This window comes from Halichoeres trimaculatus, unplaced genomic scaffold, assembly GCF_033239565.1.
Source record: "Halichoeres trimaculatus isolate MK-OKI-2021-1 unplaced genomic scaffold, fHalTri1.1 fHalTri1_scaffold_4, whole genome shotgun sequence".
Classification (NCBI taxonomy): domain Eukaryota; kingdom Metazoa; phylum Chordata; class Actinopteri; order Labriformes; family Labridae; genus Halichoeres; species Halichoeres trimaculatus.
Genome location: NW_027437182.1, coordinates 37,007,591 through 37,023,013, shown reverse-complemented (window position 1 = coordinate 37,023,013; position 15,423 = coordinate 37,007,591). Strand labels below are relative to the sequence as shown.

The 15,423-nt window shown below is 39.7% G+C and overlaps 2 protein-coding genes across 2 annotated transcripts; one reads left to right on the top strand and one right to left on the bottom strand.

Annotated features, from left to right (window-relative positions):
* Positions 1–5,930: 5,930 nt before the first annotated feature.
* On the top strand, positions 5,931–11,227 carry cpt2 (carnitine palmitoyltransferase 2). Its single transcript, XM_074667975.1, has 5 exons — positions 5,931–6,483; positions 6,775–6,855; positions 6,967–7,073; positions 7,170–8,474; positions 9,854–11,227. Exons 1-5 carry the CDS (start codon positions 6,302–6,304, stop codon positions 10,180–10,182), a joined length of 2,004 nt encoding a protein of 667 aa, XP_074524076.1. The 5' UTR covers positions 5,931–6,301; the 3' UTR covers positions 10,183–11,227.
* A 1,059-nt stretch (positions 11,228–12,286) lies between these two features.
* On the bottom strand, positions 12,287–15,351 carry magoh (mago homolog, exon junction complex subunit). Its single transcript, XM_074667978.1, has 5 exons — positions 15,145–15,351; positions 14,779–14,837; positions 14,337–14,447; positions 12,585–12,667; positions 12,287–12,505 (listed from the first exon to the last, which is right to left on the bottom strand). Exons 1-5 carry the CDS (start codon positions 15,233–15,235, stop codon positions 12,406–12,408), a joined length of 444 nt encoding a protein of 147 aa, XP_074524079.1. The 5' UTR covers positions 15,236–15,351; the 3' UTR covers positions 12,287–12,405.
* Positions 15,352–15,423: the final 72 nt, after the last annotated feature.

Sequence of the window (15,423 nt, the reverse complement as noted above, 5' to 3'; positions counted from 1 at the left end):
TATCAAATATCATAATTTTAAAAGGTCCCTGGGTAAAAATGTTGATTTCTTGTCAGCTATCCAAAATCCTGTAAGTTTAAATGCTAATAAGCTAGGCTAAAAGCTACTTTTGTTGTAAAATGTCCATGGTGTTATTGTCCACACGTGTTATCCTTACATGGATAACACATGTTATGCTTATATGGATAACACGGTGGACACAACACAGTGGACACATTCATTGTGACATATATTTTTAAAAATTTAAAAAACATGTTAAATTTAGCAGATTGAGATAGACCTTTATGCTTTTCATAAAGCTTAGAGTCATGTTTGTAAGAAGAAACATCAAAATAAAATAAAGTTATTATTTTTTTCTTAACCATTTCTATGACCCAAAAGGCACCGCATTTAAAGAATGAACATGGAAACCAAAGTCCAAGTAAGTATTACTCAGAGGAACAGAAAGTTTAGTTGAAAATTGACTTGTCAGCATTTGTAACTGAGTTTTTCCTGTTTGATTTGATGCACAACTGAATTTATACGTGGTAAGTGTTTTGTTTCACGCCTTTTGATGAGGTGACCCCAGAACCCCCAGTTAGCAGACCTCAGGATAAGAGGTTAATTATTTATTCAATTATTTAAGTAACTATTCTAATATTCATTCGTTTCCTTTTTATATGTTTTTTTTTCTCACAACATTCTCAAAAGAAATGATTAAAAAACACATTCTTTAAAAAAAGAACATAGAGCAAATGCAACAGTTTTTTTGTTGTTGTTTTGTTTTGTTTTGTTTTGTTTTTTTTTAATCTGTTTGTACAGTGCTTGACAAATTTATAAGAACACTGTTCAAGTTTAAGCTCTTCATCATGCTGGATGGTTTAACTTTTTCCAAGACAGGTGGAGATTATAATAATAGTAATAATTATCATTATTATTATTATTCCTATAACTATTATTGTTGTTGTTGTTTAAACCATTGGAAATAGTAGTACTGCTTATTAATTAATTTATTTATTTATTTATTTATTTATTTATTTATTTGTCATTATTTTTAAACTGTTTCCCATTCAGGCTCCCCTTTCCCCTGGAATTTGCCCAGAGCTCAACTTTTATTCACTATTCATCACCTCTGTTGACCAATAAACAAGTGTTTTGAAGTAAACGTTAGTTCTGGCAGTAATCATAATGATGAAGTCAGAAGAAGAGATAAGCTACACACTGTTTAAAAATACTGTTCTGGGTGAGTCTTTGGATGTCATTTTATCAGCCAGCCAGCCAGATCACAGGTTTTAAATGCCGCTGTGTTTTTGCTGCAGGCTATGCAAAGAGGGCAGGTCAGCAAATGACACTGTATTGCATGAACACAGCATGAGCGGAGGCAAACATCAGAAAATCTCATCAGTCTAATGGAAGCAGTGAACTATCACCCTGAATGCAGGCTGGGTGAGAGGGAGGGAGGGTGGTAGCAGGGGCTGGTGTGTGGGGGAGGGCTCAGGCAAGCAACCAACTCCCACTCATGAATCATAGGCTCACAGCTATGCCAGGCGATGCTGTACTGTCACAGGATTCTGTCGGGTCTCTGTTTCTCTCATAGCTGATGTGAGGGGTTTAAGCTCATACACTCAGACCACACATCCTGCTGAGAGAAGGGGAGAGCAGTGAGCAAACACTGCCCTCTGCTGGCTGCTAGCCTGCACAGCAACATGCTGGAAATAGTTTTACGGCAAGAGGGAAGCTATTCATTCATTTTTTTAACCACTTATCCTGTTCAGGGGTGCATCTCAAAGCTCCAAAGTTCCATCCTTCCTTCCTCCACATGCGTTGTTCACTTGCGTCTTAGTCCCTTCCACCAGAGATGCATGGGAGAGACGAGAGGAAATGAAGAGAGGAGAGAGGATGGAGGAGATTCGTTTTTAGAGCAATGGGACATCCTCTCCTCCAGAGTTTCACATGAAGCGACGTGTTTCAGTGATGACGGCATCAGCTGATCACCTCTGGATCATCTGTTAGTCAGTGTAACAGAGCTTTGTCTGTTCCTTTAACCTGTTTAACAAGCACGTTACCATGAAGAAAACATGTTTATTCTGCTTGCAGTTTAGAAGTTCATGAATCACTTTACTGGTAAAATGCGTAATTGTTAGGTTATTTATTAATTATTTGGCCTTTATCTAGAGCGCATCTGACTGTGAACTCTGAAGCTTGTTAATATAACCCAGTTTATTGTGTTTCAGGAAGATATTATTCATTAGATTTCAGATTTTAGCATTAATCCTCTATTATATGGATTTGATGATGGTTGTGTTCATCGTTTGTGCTTTAAACTCACAACAAACACTTTATTACCAGATTTATGAGCCATTTCTGAACGATCCTCTGTGCCTGTTTTCAGTTTGTCTTTTCTCTCTCATTAAACTCTGTCGCGTTTGTGAAGTTTCATGTAGAGAAGTCTGAACCGCTGCAGCGTCCAAACCATAGACTGTACAAAAAAGTTGATAATGATAATGTTAAAGTAGATAATGATGAACTGGAATCTGAGGAAATTATTTTTCTAAGTGGTTTAATTTCCTCTATCCATTTTAACAGTAACAATATTGCAAACATTTCTCTTGTGTATACTGAAACCCCCTCATTGACCAAGGCGTGTCTGTCAGTGAAAAGACTTCTGCAAAGCCAGCTCCCGTTTTTCCTCGATCATAGCTCCTACGGTCAGTCTCCTCTCTTCTCCCTCCTCTCTCCTCTGAGCACAATTATCGATTTGGGACAGTTTTCAAAATGGCGACTAAGAAAGTACTTCCGGTTCCGCGGAGGAGATAGGACGGAGGGGGCACGAAGTTAACGCATTGAGACGCACCCAGGGTCAGGGGTGGCTGGAGCCTATCTCAGCTGTCATTGGGAGAGAGGCGGGGTACACCCTGGTAGGGATGGGTACCTTTCACATTTGAAACGATACAGTACCGATGCCTGGTACCTGGCAATCAGTACCGGTACTCAACGGTACCAAGTTTCGGTACTTTTTTGTGTTTATGTGGTAAAAAATATCAATTTGTTTAATAATGAAATATTAAAAAATTCAAATTTAACAAATTTCTTCTTCAATATACAACCTTGCAATGCTGTGTTCATGTCTAGCATGGAAAATCACCTTCTCGTCCACTCCCTCACAGTCACAAGGATGCATTGAGGTACCTAAACATGGTACCTTTCGGTTTTACATGAATCGATACCGGGTACTTTTGACAGAATTGGGTTGGTACCCATCCCTGCACCCTGGACTGGTCGCCAGCCAATCACAGGGCTGACACAGAGACAGACAACCATTCACAGCACTCACACACCCACACCTAGGGACAATTTGGAGCGCTCAATTAACCTGGTGAGCATGTTTTTGGACTGTGGGATGAGCCGGAGTACCCGGAGAGAACCCACGCATGCACAAGGAGAACATGCAAACTCCACACAGAAAGGCCCACCGGCCAAGCTGGGAATCAACCCAGCGACTTTCTTGCCGTGAGGCTGCAGCGCCACCATGCAGCCTAAGAAGGAAACCATTCAAGCTAAATTTCTGCACAATTACTCTCATAAATATTGTTTGGCATGTTTGAAATTTAACATCCAATCATATTACACCTTTTAAAACTCAAGTTACACTGTGTTGATGAACTGAAACATTTTTACATGCAGAACTAGCAGAGTGAATCTGATGCTGAGGTTAACAAGGTGTACTTATTATTCCAAAACTTGACTCCACTCAAATGAAATATTTATAAAATCAATCACAACATGCACACCAAGTCTTCAATATAATACTTCTTGAGTCATTGAAAATCCCAAAGCTGCGGACAGATTTCAGGATAAAAAAAGGTTGTCAAACCTAAAAAAAACCCTAAAATAAGTACTGGAACAAACTTTTGCAATGAACATCAAAGCTCACTTTTTAACACCATAAGACCGGTATCCGGCTGTGTAACTGTTTACATTTTGTAAAAGCTGTTGGCTACATACCTGCAAACATTGTAAGCTAACAAATGAAACAGGCTTTGCTTCGTTAAACTTCTTTGTTAAAAAATAATAATAATTAAAAAAAAAAATCCCCCTGATGAAGACAAGAAAGAAGAATAACAATTTTCAAGAATTGGCCCTCAACTTTTCTCATACCTTTTCTCAACCACCACATAAGCCTACTATACACTGTGTCTGTTGTGCCATTCAAAAAAGATCATCTGAAAGCATCAATTATGATAAAAGTAATAATCCAAAAAAGTTTCATTATTATTATTATTATTATCATAATTTTTTAAATAACATTTTTCTTGTATGATACTTCAGTGTAAAAGGGGCCTGAAGCTTTAAGTTCATCCCTCATAAAACATCAGTTTCAAACAGGGTTTAAAATCACAGATATAAGTAGTAGAACTCACCTTTGAACAGTGTCAGTTATGTTTAACCAAATAATGTTACTTCCTCTGAGTAAAAGCTTGTAAGGTGTGTGCAACACTTTTTCATGTAAATGTGACAGACCTGCCAGGAAACTTCAGGACAGTTCTAAATGAAAATAAATCTTATTTCCGCTTTGCTACATAATAAACCTAACAGAACAGTCAAAGTACATACTACATTCAAGTGTAGTAGACAGAACACAGTGCCTACTACATACTACTTTCATACACAGTATGTAGCAGGCGAATTCGAAAAGAGCCTGCAGTTTCCTTGTGACATCACACATTTGACTTTGCTCTAGTGGTTTCCATGGTGATGATAAATCTCCATTCATTTAAATGGGAGCAAAATAAAGGAATCTATTCATTTCCATTGGTCTGAAACTTCAAAAGAATTTAATAAAGCCAAAAAAAATGTGATATAGACCTGAAAAGTCATAGCTGCATCGTCCTTTTGAATAGGAAATGGGCAATCAGCAAGTGTTGTTTACACATAAACATCCACTTTATTGACTTCAGATGTTATTTCTGTGAACTTTAACTGTATATTATTCAATTCATCATGAACAGAGCTTCAATTATAACCCTATAAAGACTCTGTAACAATACTGAAAAAAATGCCCCCAAAACGGCAAAAACTCCCCCAAAACCCTAAAAAAACACCCAAAGTGGCGGCCATCTTGAATTTGAAGGTTAAAATAAGGTCAAATCATTATGTAACCCTGAAATATGTATTTCTCAACAAAAATAAGGTCTGAAAACATGTATTGTCCATCATTGTAGGTCGAGCCTTTAAGGAAATAATTTTCATGACAGCCATTTTGGATTTGGGTCTCTAAAAAATTTTCCCCGCCATTTCAAAAGATACACCCGGTTAAATTTGTTTTTTAGCCCTCCTAAATGACAAATCCATTGAGAAATGGACCTTTGCTCACCGCGGACATGTTTCGCTCCAAAATGACCCAACTAATAACCAACATGAAATAAATGTGGATCTTTTACCCCAAAATGTATTTTTTTAAATATTTATTTATGTCCCTTTTTGTTTGTTATTTTTATTTATTTATTTATGATTAACAAAACTGCAATTTTTGTTGCCAAGTTTTGCAAGTGATAGGCCTGACTTACAGAAATGTCCGTTTAAATAAAGGTTTTAAAATAGAAAAAAAATAAATCTAGCAGTTCATATACTCCTTGCTGAGAAAGTCACAAAAACCAGCCATCTAGTTAGTTAAAGGCATTTTTAATTGCGAATGGGACTTTTCTAGTTAAGTGAAAACAGGCTATTGCATCAAAAGAATCTAGAAAAAAAAAATTTCATTCATAGAGAGAGCTTTTATGTTCTCCATGTATATTTTAGCATCTCTCTGAACAAACAGAGTGGGTATTTGTTGTCAATAAGAAAAGCAAACTCAGTGTAACCGTGGGCTGTTTGTCTTCTGTGTGTTCTGTGTAGAAGGACCTTCTGGCTGACTGTAGCTCAACCTCTTTCTAACTGCCGAAGAAGAAGTAGTCCTTCAGGTCACGTGACGAGTTTTGCCGGTTTGACTTCCTGTTTTTGATTCATCCTGGCTTTTATTTTTTTAATATATATATTTGCTTCAACACTGTGCATAACTTATGACAAAGAACACGCGTGTGTTTTTTATTATGAAGTTCATAGCCAGGCCGTTTTGACGCATCTAATATGTGTTATTCATTTGGAAATTTCCAGATCAGCTAGGAGCTCTGTCAGCTAACGCTTCCTGATAACCGTACATACTCAGAGTGACAGCCGAGGCACGGACTCGTCTTTGGACAGAGCTTCAGTCGGTCAGTCTGTGTCAGTGAGCCTTCACCTTAAGTCTTTTTAACAACCAGTTCTCCGTTTGATAGCTGGCACCATGGCCAATCTGCTATCGATGCAATGCCTTGTTTCACTGAGGAAACCCGGAAACCTAATTCATTTAAGAAGTGCAGCTTTAGGCGTCGATAAGAGAAAGTACAGCAGCAAAAAGGGAGACTCAAGCCAGTATCTGCACCAAAGTGTCGTCCCTTCCATGCATTACCAGAAGAGTTTACCCAGGTAAGGAACTACAGGTGACATTGGGTTAGCAGCTTTTACATTACCCTAACATATGGCACAATACGACAAATGTTGGGTTAAATATAAACGCCAGTACATGTTTTGGTATGTTATATGGACATAGAAAGGTGTTTTCATCTAAAGAAGGTGACCTGTCTTGGTTTTAAACCAATGTAGGTGAAAGTGCACAGATGGTGTTCATGGAATGACCACAAGGGGGCGGTGGCAGGACACAGCAATGCAGTAGTTTCTAGTCTTTTTCTCTGATTACTCAAACGTGTCATTGTTTAGGCTTCCCATACCCAAACTGGAGGATACTATTAAGAGGTATTTGGCAGCCCAGAGACCCCTGTTGGATGACGAACAGTTCAAGTAAGTTTCAGTCAAACTAGTCAACCATGCATGCTTATTATTTGATTTCTTTTTACAAATTTTCTCTGTTCTTTAAACTCATCACCAGTCATTGTTTCCATTTACCTGCAGAACAACAGAGAAACTTGCACAAGATTTCCAGAATGGCGTGGGGAAACAATTGCATGAAGAATTGGTTGCGCAGGATAAAAACAACAAGCACACAAGCTACATCTCAGGTACATTCACCATGTTGTCCCGCAGAGTGAGCAAAACAAAGCCATGAAGTTTGTGATGAGTGTAGCTGAATAACACCTTCCTTCTCTTGTTTTCAGGACCATGGTTTGACATGTATCTTGCTGCACGGGACTCCGTGGTGCTAAACTTCAACCCCTTTATGTCGTTCAATCCTGACCCTAAGACAGAGTACAATGACCAGCTGGTGCGAGCAACCAATATGGTGTGTTCAGCCGTGCGCTTCATGAAGACACTGCGTGCTGAATTGTTGGAGCCAGAAGTTTTCCATCTCAACCCAGCAAAGAGCGACACAGACCGCTTCAAAAACTTCATCCGCTGGGTTCCATCTTCACTGTCCTGGTACGGAGCGTACATGGTTAATGCTTACCCTCTGGACATGTCTCAGTACTTCCGCCTCTTCAACTCCACTCGAATCCCCAAGCAGGGGCGAGATGAGCTCTTTACAGACGCTAAAGGTCGACACGTCCTGGTTATGAGGAAAGGAAACATGTATGTGTTTGACATTGTGGACAGGGATGGGAATTTGGTGAGTCCTTCAGAAATCCAGTCCCACTTGAAGTACATCTTGTCTGACCAGACGCCAGAGCCTGCCTTCCCTCTGGGGGTCCTCACCAGCGAGAACAGGGATACCTGGGCTGGGCTGAGGGACAATCTGATAGCTGCTGGAAATGCTGAGGATTTAAAGGTTGTTGACAGTGCTCTCTTTTGCCTTGCTCTGGACGATGAGAGCATGAAGGACCACATTCATATCTCCCACAACATGCTTCATGGAGACGGCTGCAACCGGTGGTACGACAAGTCCTTCACCATCGTTTTGACCAAAGATGGACAGGCAGCTATCAACTTCGAGCACTCATGGGGCGATGGCGTGGCTGTGCTTCGCTTTCAGAACGAGATCTTTAAAGACACGACAGAGAAGCCTCTGGTTCACCCCAGCTCTGCTCCTGCTGCTGTGGATTCAGCCTCTTCAGTTCGCAGACTGCAGTTTAAGCTGAACAGTGAGCTGGAAAATGGCATCAAGACAGCCAAGGAGAACTTTGATGCAGCCGTGTCAAAGCTCACCATCGATGCCATGGAGTTTAAGAAAGGAGGGAAGGAGCAGTTGAAGAAGAGCAAGTTGAGTCCAGATGCAGTAGCTCAGCTTGCTTTTCAGATGGGCTTCCTGAGGCAGTATGGACAGACGGTGGCCACGTACGAGTCCTGTAGCACTGCAGCCTTTAAGCATGGTCGCACAGAAACAATCCGTCCTGCTACTATACACACTAAACAGTGTGCACATGCCTTTGTGTGTCAGCCAGGACAACACAGTGTGGAGCAACTGAGGGGTATGCTCAGTGAGTGCTCCAAATATCATGGACAGCTCACCAAGGAGGCAGCTATGGGTGCGTATAGAGCATGACTTACAATGCATTCAGTTAAATTAAGACTCCAAATACCAGAGTATCATATATTAAAAGAACTCCTAAAATATTGGATATGCCCATACTGCATACTGCATTCACTTATTAAAAAAAATGTCCCTGTTTTTACAAGATTCCTTTTATTTTAGTTGCGGAAACAATGAAATTAAAGGATAAGTTCGGTTAATACAGCTTTTACATTGCTTATAGAATGAAGTAGAACAAAATACTCACCCAGAAGGCTTTCCTGATCCAAGCAGTGCTTCGGAGATATTTAGATCTAAAATCGTGCAGCGGACGTCTGTATAATGGGATCCATTGGGGCATAGACAGCGCCGCTCCTAAAACTGCATTAATCGTCCAAAAACTCATGTTTTTCATCAATATTCCATCATGGTCCGCTCCGGGTTAGTCCTCTGCTGCAGTCTGTGTCACTCCAGACAGCGCTGTGTGGCTGTAATGAACTCTGAACTGACGAAGACTTTGTTTACATTTGTTTACGGAGGAAGTGGAGTCAGCTCTCCAGAGAGTACTGTGCATACGCGGAGGGGCAAACGTAAACAAAGTCTTTGTGAGTTCAGAGGTCAGTACAGCCACACAGTGCTGTCTGGAGTGACACAGACTGCAGCAGAGGACTAACCTGGAGCGGACCATGATGGAATATTGGTGAAAAACAAGAGTTTTTGGACGATTAATGCAGTTTTAGGAGCGGCGCTGTCTATGCTCCAATGGATCCCATTATACGGACGTCCGCTGCACGATTTTGGATCTAAATATCTCCCGAAGCACTGCTTGGATCAGGAAATCCTTCTGGGTGAGTATTTTGTTCTACTTCAGTCTATAAACAATGTAAAAGCTGTATAAACCGAACTTATCCTTCAAGCCAGTTTGTGGACGGAGCCACATAGGTTATGACGCTGGCTTGGAGCTTCCTTTTTAACAGCTTTAGGGCACCTGTTAGTCAGGTAACCTGAGCTGTGTCTCTGATTGGACAATCAAGTCAAGTTAGAAAAAAACTCACCCGTGTACAGTGTGTGCAGATAGTAAAGTAAGCGTTAAAGATGGATAAAACAACAAACACTTTGCTTGTTACCTTTCTATGAAACTCATTCCCTTTGCCCAATAAAAGTTACAGCCACACTTCCTTTAACTGTGACACACTCCACATGAACATTGTATTGAAAGTTTTATGGGACGCTTATTAAGTCCAAAGGTTATAGTGTTCTTTATCTTGAGTATACAAAATGCAGGTCTCGTCAGTCCACTTGATTTGTTGGTTCATTGAAATTTTGTTTATATACAAAGACATGACTGTAAAACATGTAGTTTGTCTGCTGTAACAGTTTCTCTGCTCTCCTTAGGCCAAGGCTTTGACCGTCACCTCTTTGCCATGCGATACCTCGCCAACTCAAAGGGCCAGACTCTGCACAGTCTGTACACAGACCCCGCCTACGCCGCCATCAACCACAACATCCTCTCCACCAGCACCCTCACCAGTCCAGCTGTGAGCCTGGGCGGCTTTGCCCCGGTGGTGCCTGATGGCTTTGGTGTGGGTTACGGCGTCCATGACGAGTGGATCGGGTGCAATGTGTCCAGCTACCCAGCTCGTAACGTTCACGAATTCTTGCAGTGTGTCCACAAGTCTTTAGAGGATATTTTTACTGTCCTGGAAGGAAAAGCACTTGGATAAGAAATGTTTGTTTATGACCACCAAAGAGACAAAAGTTTTGTAGAGACCTGAAGGTTAATTTCATTTAACTATGATTTACTGATCTGACCCATTGACAGGAAGCAGCATTACTACCACATTCATACACACAGTAGAAATGCTTGGAAACTGATGGGGTTTGGGTTTATGTTGGAAAAACTTTGAAGCACAGCAATAGATGATGGAATCTAATGTGTAGTTGTTGTCCAGTGATATTAATGTGTATAAAGAGTTCTTCAGTTCAACTGCAGACACAAATTATAGCATCTACTGTAAGATTCTCATTTCATGTAAGAAAACAAAGCTAACCTTCTGATGAGTGATCAGTGATCAATTCCCTGACTCAGGAAAACAACCATTGTCTGTAGTTGGTAACAAAATTTAGAGCATGCTCACTTCAAAAGATAAAAGCTGTGTGTGGTGACGGAAAACATTGTTTGTTTTAGTTTCATAAATCTATGACGACAATGATTCTAAGCCCTGTAAATATTATTTATGCAGTGAGACTTTTGAGATTTACAGATGTGAAGTATGGAGCCAAATTCTGTGCCTTATAGAAATGTGAAATTCACAGAGCATTTGCTGATCACTACTGTTAGAGATACTCATGTAACCTTCATCACGATCATCATACAGCCTTATTGATGTGAATGTCTTTTGAAATAAACTGTAATTTGAAAGAATTTAAGGAAAGATGATTCCTGGACTGAGAAAGTGGTGTGAGTTGAAGCAGTGTTTCCCAAACGTTTTTCAGGTGACCCATTTTTTTTTTTTGGGGGGGGGGCAAGCCAAGGTGACCCAATCCAAAATATGTCCAATCTGTAAACCAATTGACAGAATAACTGTGCAAAGATTAAAAGGGTTCTTAAATCATGTTTCTGCATCATCTTACATCCTTTGTACCAGCTAACAGACCTAGCATATTTGACGAATGCTTTGTAAGGCTTACACTCTGAAAATACTTGCATTTTTCCTATACAGGGTAGCCTGCTTCCTTTTCAGAATTGTATCCCAGTCATGTGATATTCAGGACGAGATATTAAGATGCAATGTTCATCCAGAATAAAGGTAACAGCTTCTGTCTATGCCTCTTTTCCAGCGTGACATCACTGTACAGCTGTGACAAGCTGTAACAGCCCTGTTTCTGCAGCTGGTGCCTGTCCAAGATTCAGCAGTGATTTTTGACTTTCAAACTCAAAGGGGTTTTGAATCTGACTTCACATCTTTCTTTTGAAAACTAACGATCAAAGTAATCAATGGGTCAATCTTTATGTGTGATGGTGACACTGACAGCGTTTTCCTCTGAGTGCTGTAAAACAGTAAGAAACATACAGTGGTGTGGCTTTAGTTGTTTGAGTAGTGCCAGAACATAGCTTCAGACTTTTGAAAAACTGTGACATGTTTCCAGTTACAGTAAACATTGTGGCAATGACCCTTCCAAAGGGAAACTTAACAAGCTACACAACAATACAGTGTGAGGAGCCAATCATCAGTTAACAAATTGGCGAGGGGAGACTTCCTCTGGTTAAGGAAAGCATGAAATTCTTGTAAATATTTTCAAAAATAATTTGATGACCCATAAAAAATCTGGGGTGACCCACCTTTGGGTCAGGACCCAGGGTTTGGGAATGACTGAGTTAAAGGTTACTTTTGGACAGGGATACATGCAGTCTTTGAAAACCAGGACACTCTCTTATGAATGCTGAAATGCTTTGTTTTAATGTTATATCAGTGTTTACCCCTAAAAGCACAGTTAGAAGCAACTTGGGATCAAACCTTCAACAGGAAGTCAAAGCCTGAACTTTTTTGCAATAAGTTAACACTAAAAAAATGTTATTTGTAAAATGAAAAATCCAGCAGAGGGCATTATTTGGCCAAGTTTATGATACAAAGTCAACATGACTACACCATTAAAATAAAACACCTCTAAAAAGCTCAAGAGACTGACATGTTATTTTTTTTATTGACTTATTTAAAAACTAATTTAATTGCAAGTTGTATAAAAAATATTGTTTTCTGAACACGAGTATGACATGATCCCAGTAAGGAAAGCATCAGAACAACACTTTGAGTCACTTCTAACAAATCAAGATTTTCACTCTTTATTTAAAATAAAAAAACAGTTCCACCAAAAGCAAATGGAAAAATGCGGTAGTCAACAATAGAAACATGAGCTAAAGGAATTAAAACAAACAGATTTCACACTTAGATGGGCTTGATCTTGAAGTGAAGGCCAATGAGACTGAAGACCAGACATTTCAGATCTTGCACCAGGTAATAGAAAACTCGAAGACCTTCAGGGTCCCTGAAACATAGCACAGATTTTAAAGTTAGGCCACCTGCAAGGATGTAAATTTAACTAACTCTGACCATGTGGTACTCACTTAGACTGGTTGACGTCAATCAAGGAGCCAATTTTGGAAGTTGTAAATGAAATGTGCTCATCTCCGATGACGATCTCCAGTTCCTGCAAAAAGTTTCAACAAACATAAGCAAGTTATCTACAAGAGTAGAATGATTTCTGGCAGACTTGTTTTTAAGAAGTTAATTCATTTGAATGCTAGTGCTGACATCACAATCTGTAACCTACACAATGTTAATGTCCCTGGAATAAATACAGTGAAAGGCATCAGTTGAATGATGATACTTAAAGGCAGAGTGCTCTTATGATAGGACTGAAAAATCGTCTTTTTGAGCAAATATGTCCAATGACTTTTGGTGAAAACAATCAAATGTGTTAACTATGAATAGGCCTGTCACAATACTCAATAAATCAATTAACCGCACGATCAATAAAAACGTCCTTGGTAAGTTTGCCAGCGTCGATAAACTGACACGTGCATGCATGTTTGTTTTCCTCAGGGATAAATAAAGTATTTTCTATTCTATTCTATTCTGTTCTATTCCTCTCTTTGGACCAAAGAGGCTGAATGAGAAGATGGCTCACTACGTCTATCTTTCCTAACATCGGGGTGCAAAGGTTCTATAGTGGATTTAGCAGATTTATAGCGGAGTAAGCATCTGTCAAAAATGCGATCTTTGGGGTGAAGACGGGGCTGCTCGCGCGTACACACGGAGAGAACTGAAGCGAGCGTCCTGAGGGGTAAGGAGAAAACACACACTAATATGAGTGATGGCACGAAAGATACGGTTCTTAAGCCGCCTGCCACAGTCCCAGTGTGGGAATATTTTGTTTTTTATCAGAATGAACAAAGTGTGAGCTCATGAACACCAACGAGCTGATATGTCGCATTTGTTTGAAAATAGTAGCGACGAAGAAGAAGAAGAAGAAGAAGGGGAGGTGCAGCGGAGCCTTGTTCTTTGACAATCCGCTCTTACTGAGGCTTTTGGTCTGCAAAGTACATTGAAATAAAAGCGCCAAATGGTGGGCGCTCAAAGACAGCTACATTGGCAAAGAAATGCAGCCCTTCAATACGGTTGAAAGCCAGAAATGTTAAAAATGTTTGACAGACAGTACAGATTGACTGGGAAAAAGTACATGTTACAAACAATTCAGGAACTGTATAAACTCCCTTTTATTTAGGCAATAGTTTTTATTGTTGTGTTTTTTTTTTGAGTTTCGTTTTTTCATTAGGTCTATGTTTTATTTTTTTTGATTAGTATTAATTATTTTCATTGACATGTATTTTTTTCTAAAAGAGAGTCCATTTCATTTTCACTGTATTTTTTTTCTCTTTCTTGTTTGTTAAATTTATTATATTTTTTGTCTAATTTATTTTATTGAAAAGATGCTGACCTTTTAATTACAGTTAAATACTCTTAAGAAATTAAAGTTTCTTGCTTCTGATATGGTGTACTCACTTTATTATCCCATTTATCATAATTACATCAATGAAAAAATGGGAAAAAAATCAAAATAATATTGCCAATAATATTGTTTATCGCCAATATTTTGGGAAAATTATCATCTAGCAAAATTTGTTATTGTGACAGGCCTAACTATGAAGCACCAGCAAAGGAGACCAGAAGCTCAGTGGTTGGTCACAGTGGAAAAAAAAAAGAGGCAAACTGCACACTTTCTGCAAGTAAGGCAGTAGGTGCTACACAAACGGTAACTTTTTCAGTGACAGGTTTAAAGACAGAAAATGTGATCAGTGGTGAAGAGGGCCACACACCTGTCTGCCGACTCTGTCAGGAGGTGGCCACAGAGCATCATCTTCCTTGGTGATCTCACTGTCGTCAATGATTCTCTTCAGCTCCTCCATCACACTCTTGTGCACATATGCCTGAGACGACAAAGAAAAAATAAACATGTGCACTGAAAAGTGATACGGCAATCGTTTTATACTCTAAGTGGACAAAATACATGTGTATTTGGCATGCTAATACTAGTTTTAGAATATAAACCCAATGCTGAGTACAAATCTCTTCATACAGCTATGACCCAAAGAGATTCACCACACATTTAGCTTTAGTTCATGACTGCCAAAGTAGGCACAGATCAGCAGTGAAGCACAAAACACAGACACGTGACCACTATTGGGAACTACTGAATACGTATACAAACTTCTCTACCATTGATTCGTTACCTACAGAAATGTCTCCTAAAGAACTCACCTCTTTTCTGATCATAACGTCATTCTTGTAGTTGCTGTTATTCGCGTACCTCAGTTTACCTGAAAAGATAGAGTAATGAGCTGAATGAATAAGCCTGAATCAGTGCATAGCAGTAATAACATAGATGGAATCGTTTCTATCCATATCGGCCGCATGGTGCTCACAGATCACGTTTGTAACAAACACATAAGATTGACTTTACCTATTCTTAAAATTAGTGTTTCTTTCATAGTGAAATACTGAAATGGGAGATTTGGCGCTAGTAGGTAGATCTGCGGCCTAGCCTTTGCTGGTGGCTACTGCTAGCCACGCTAGCTCGACCGCACCATTGCTAACACCGCTGCAATACCGCCAAAATAAACTTACCGTCCGGTCTGAACTCAAACTCCAGGAACTCGTGCCCAAACTTTCCCTTGTGTCCAACATAATATCTCAAATAGAAGTCACTTGTTGACATCTTTCGCCCACAGTCAGCACTTCTGCTCAAATTCAGGAACAAACCTTTAGCTCACAAGAGCAACCTGGAGCTTCGTTTCCCCACTACGCATGCGTGAAAGAGTCTCGACGAACTAAAATACTCAAGCCCTGAGATTAGTCTCACAGGATTTCTACTTGTTATTCCAGCCTTTGCTGTTGAGTGTTTCC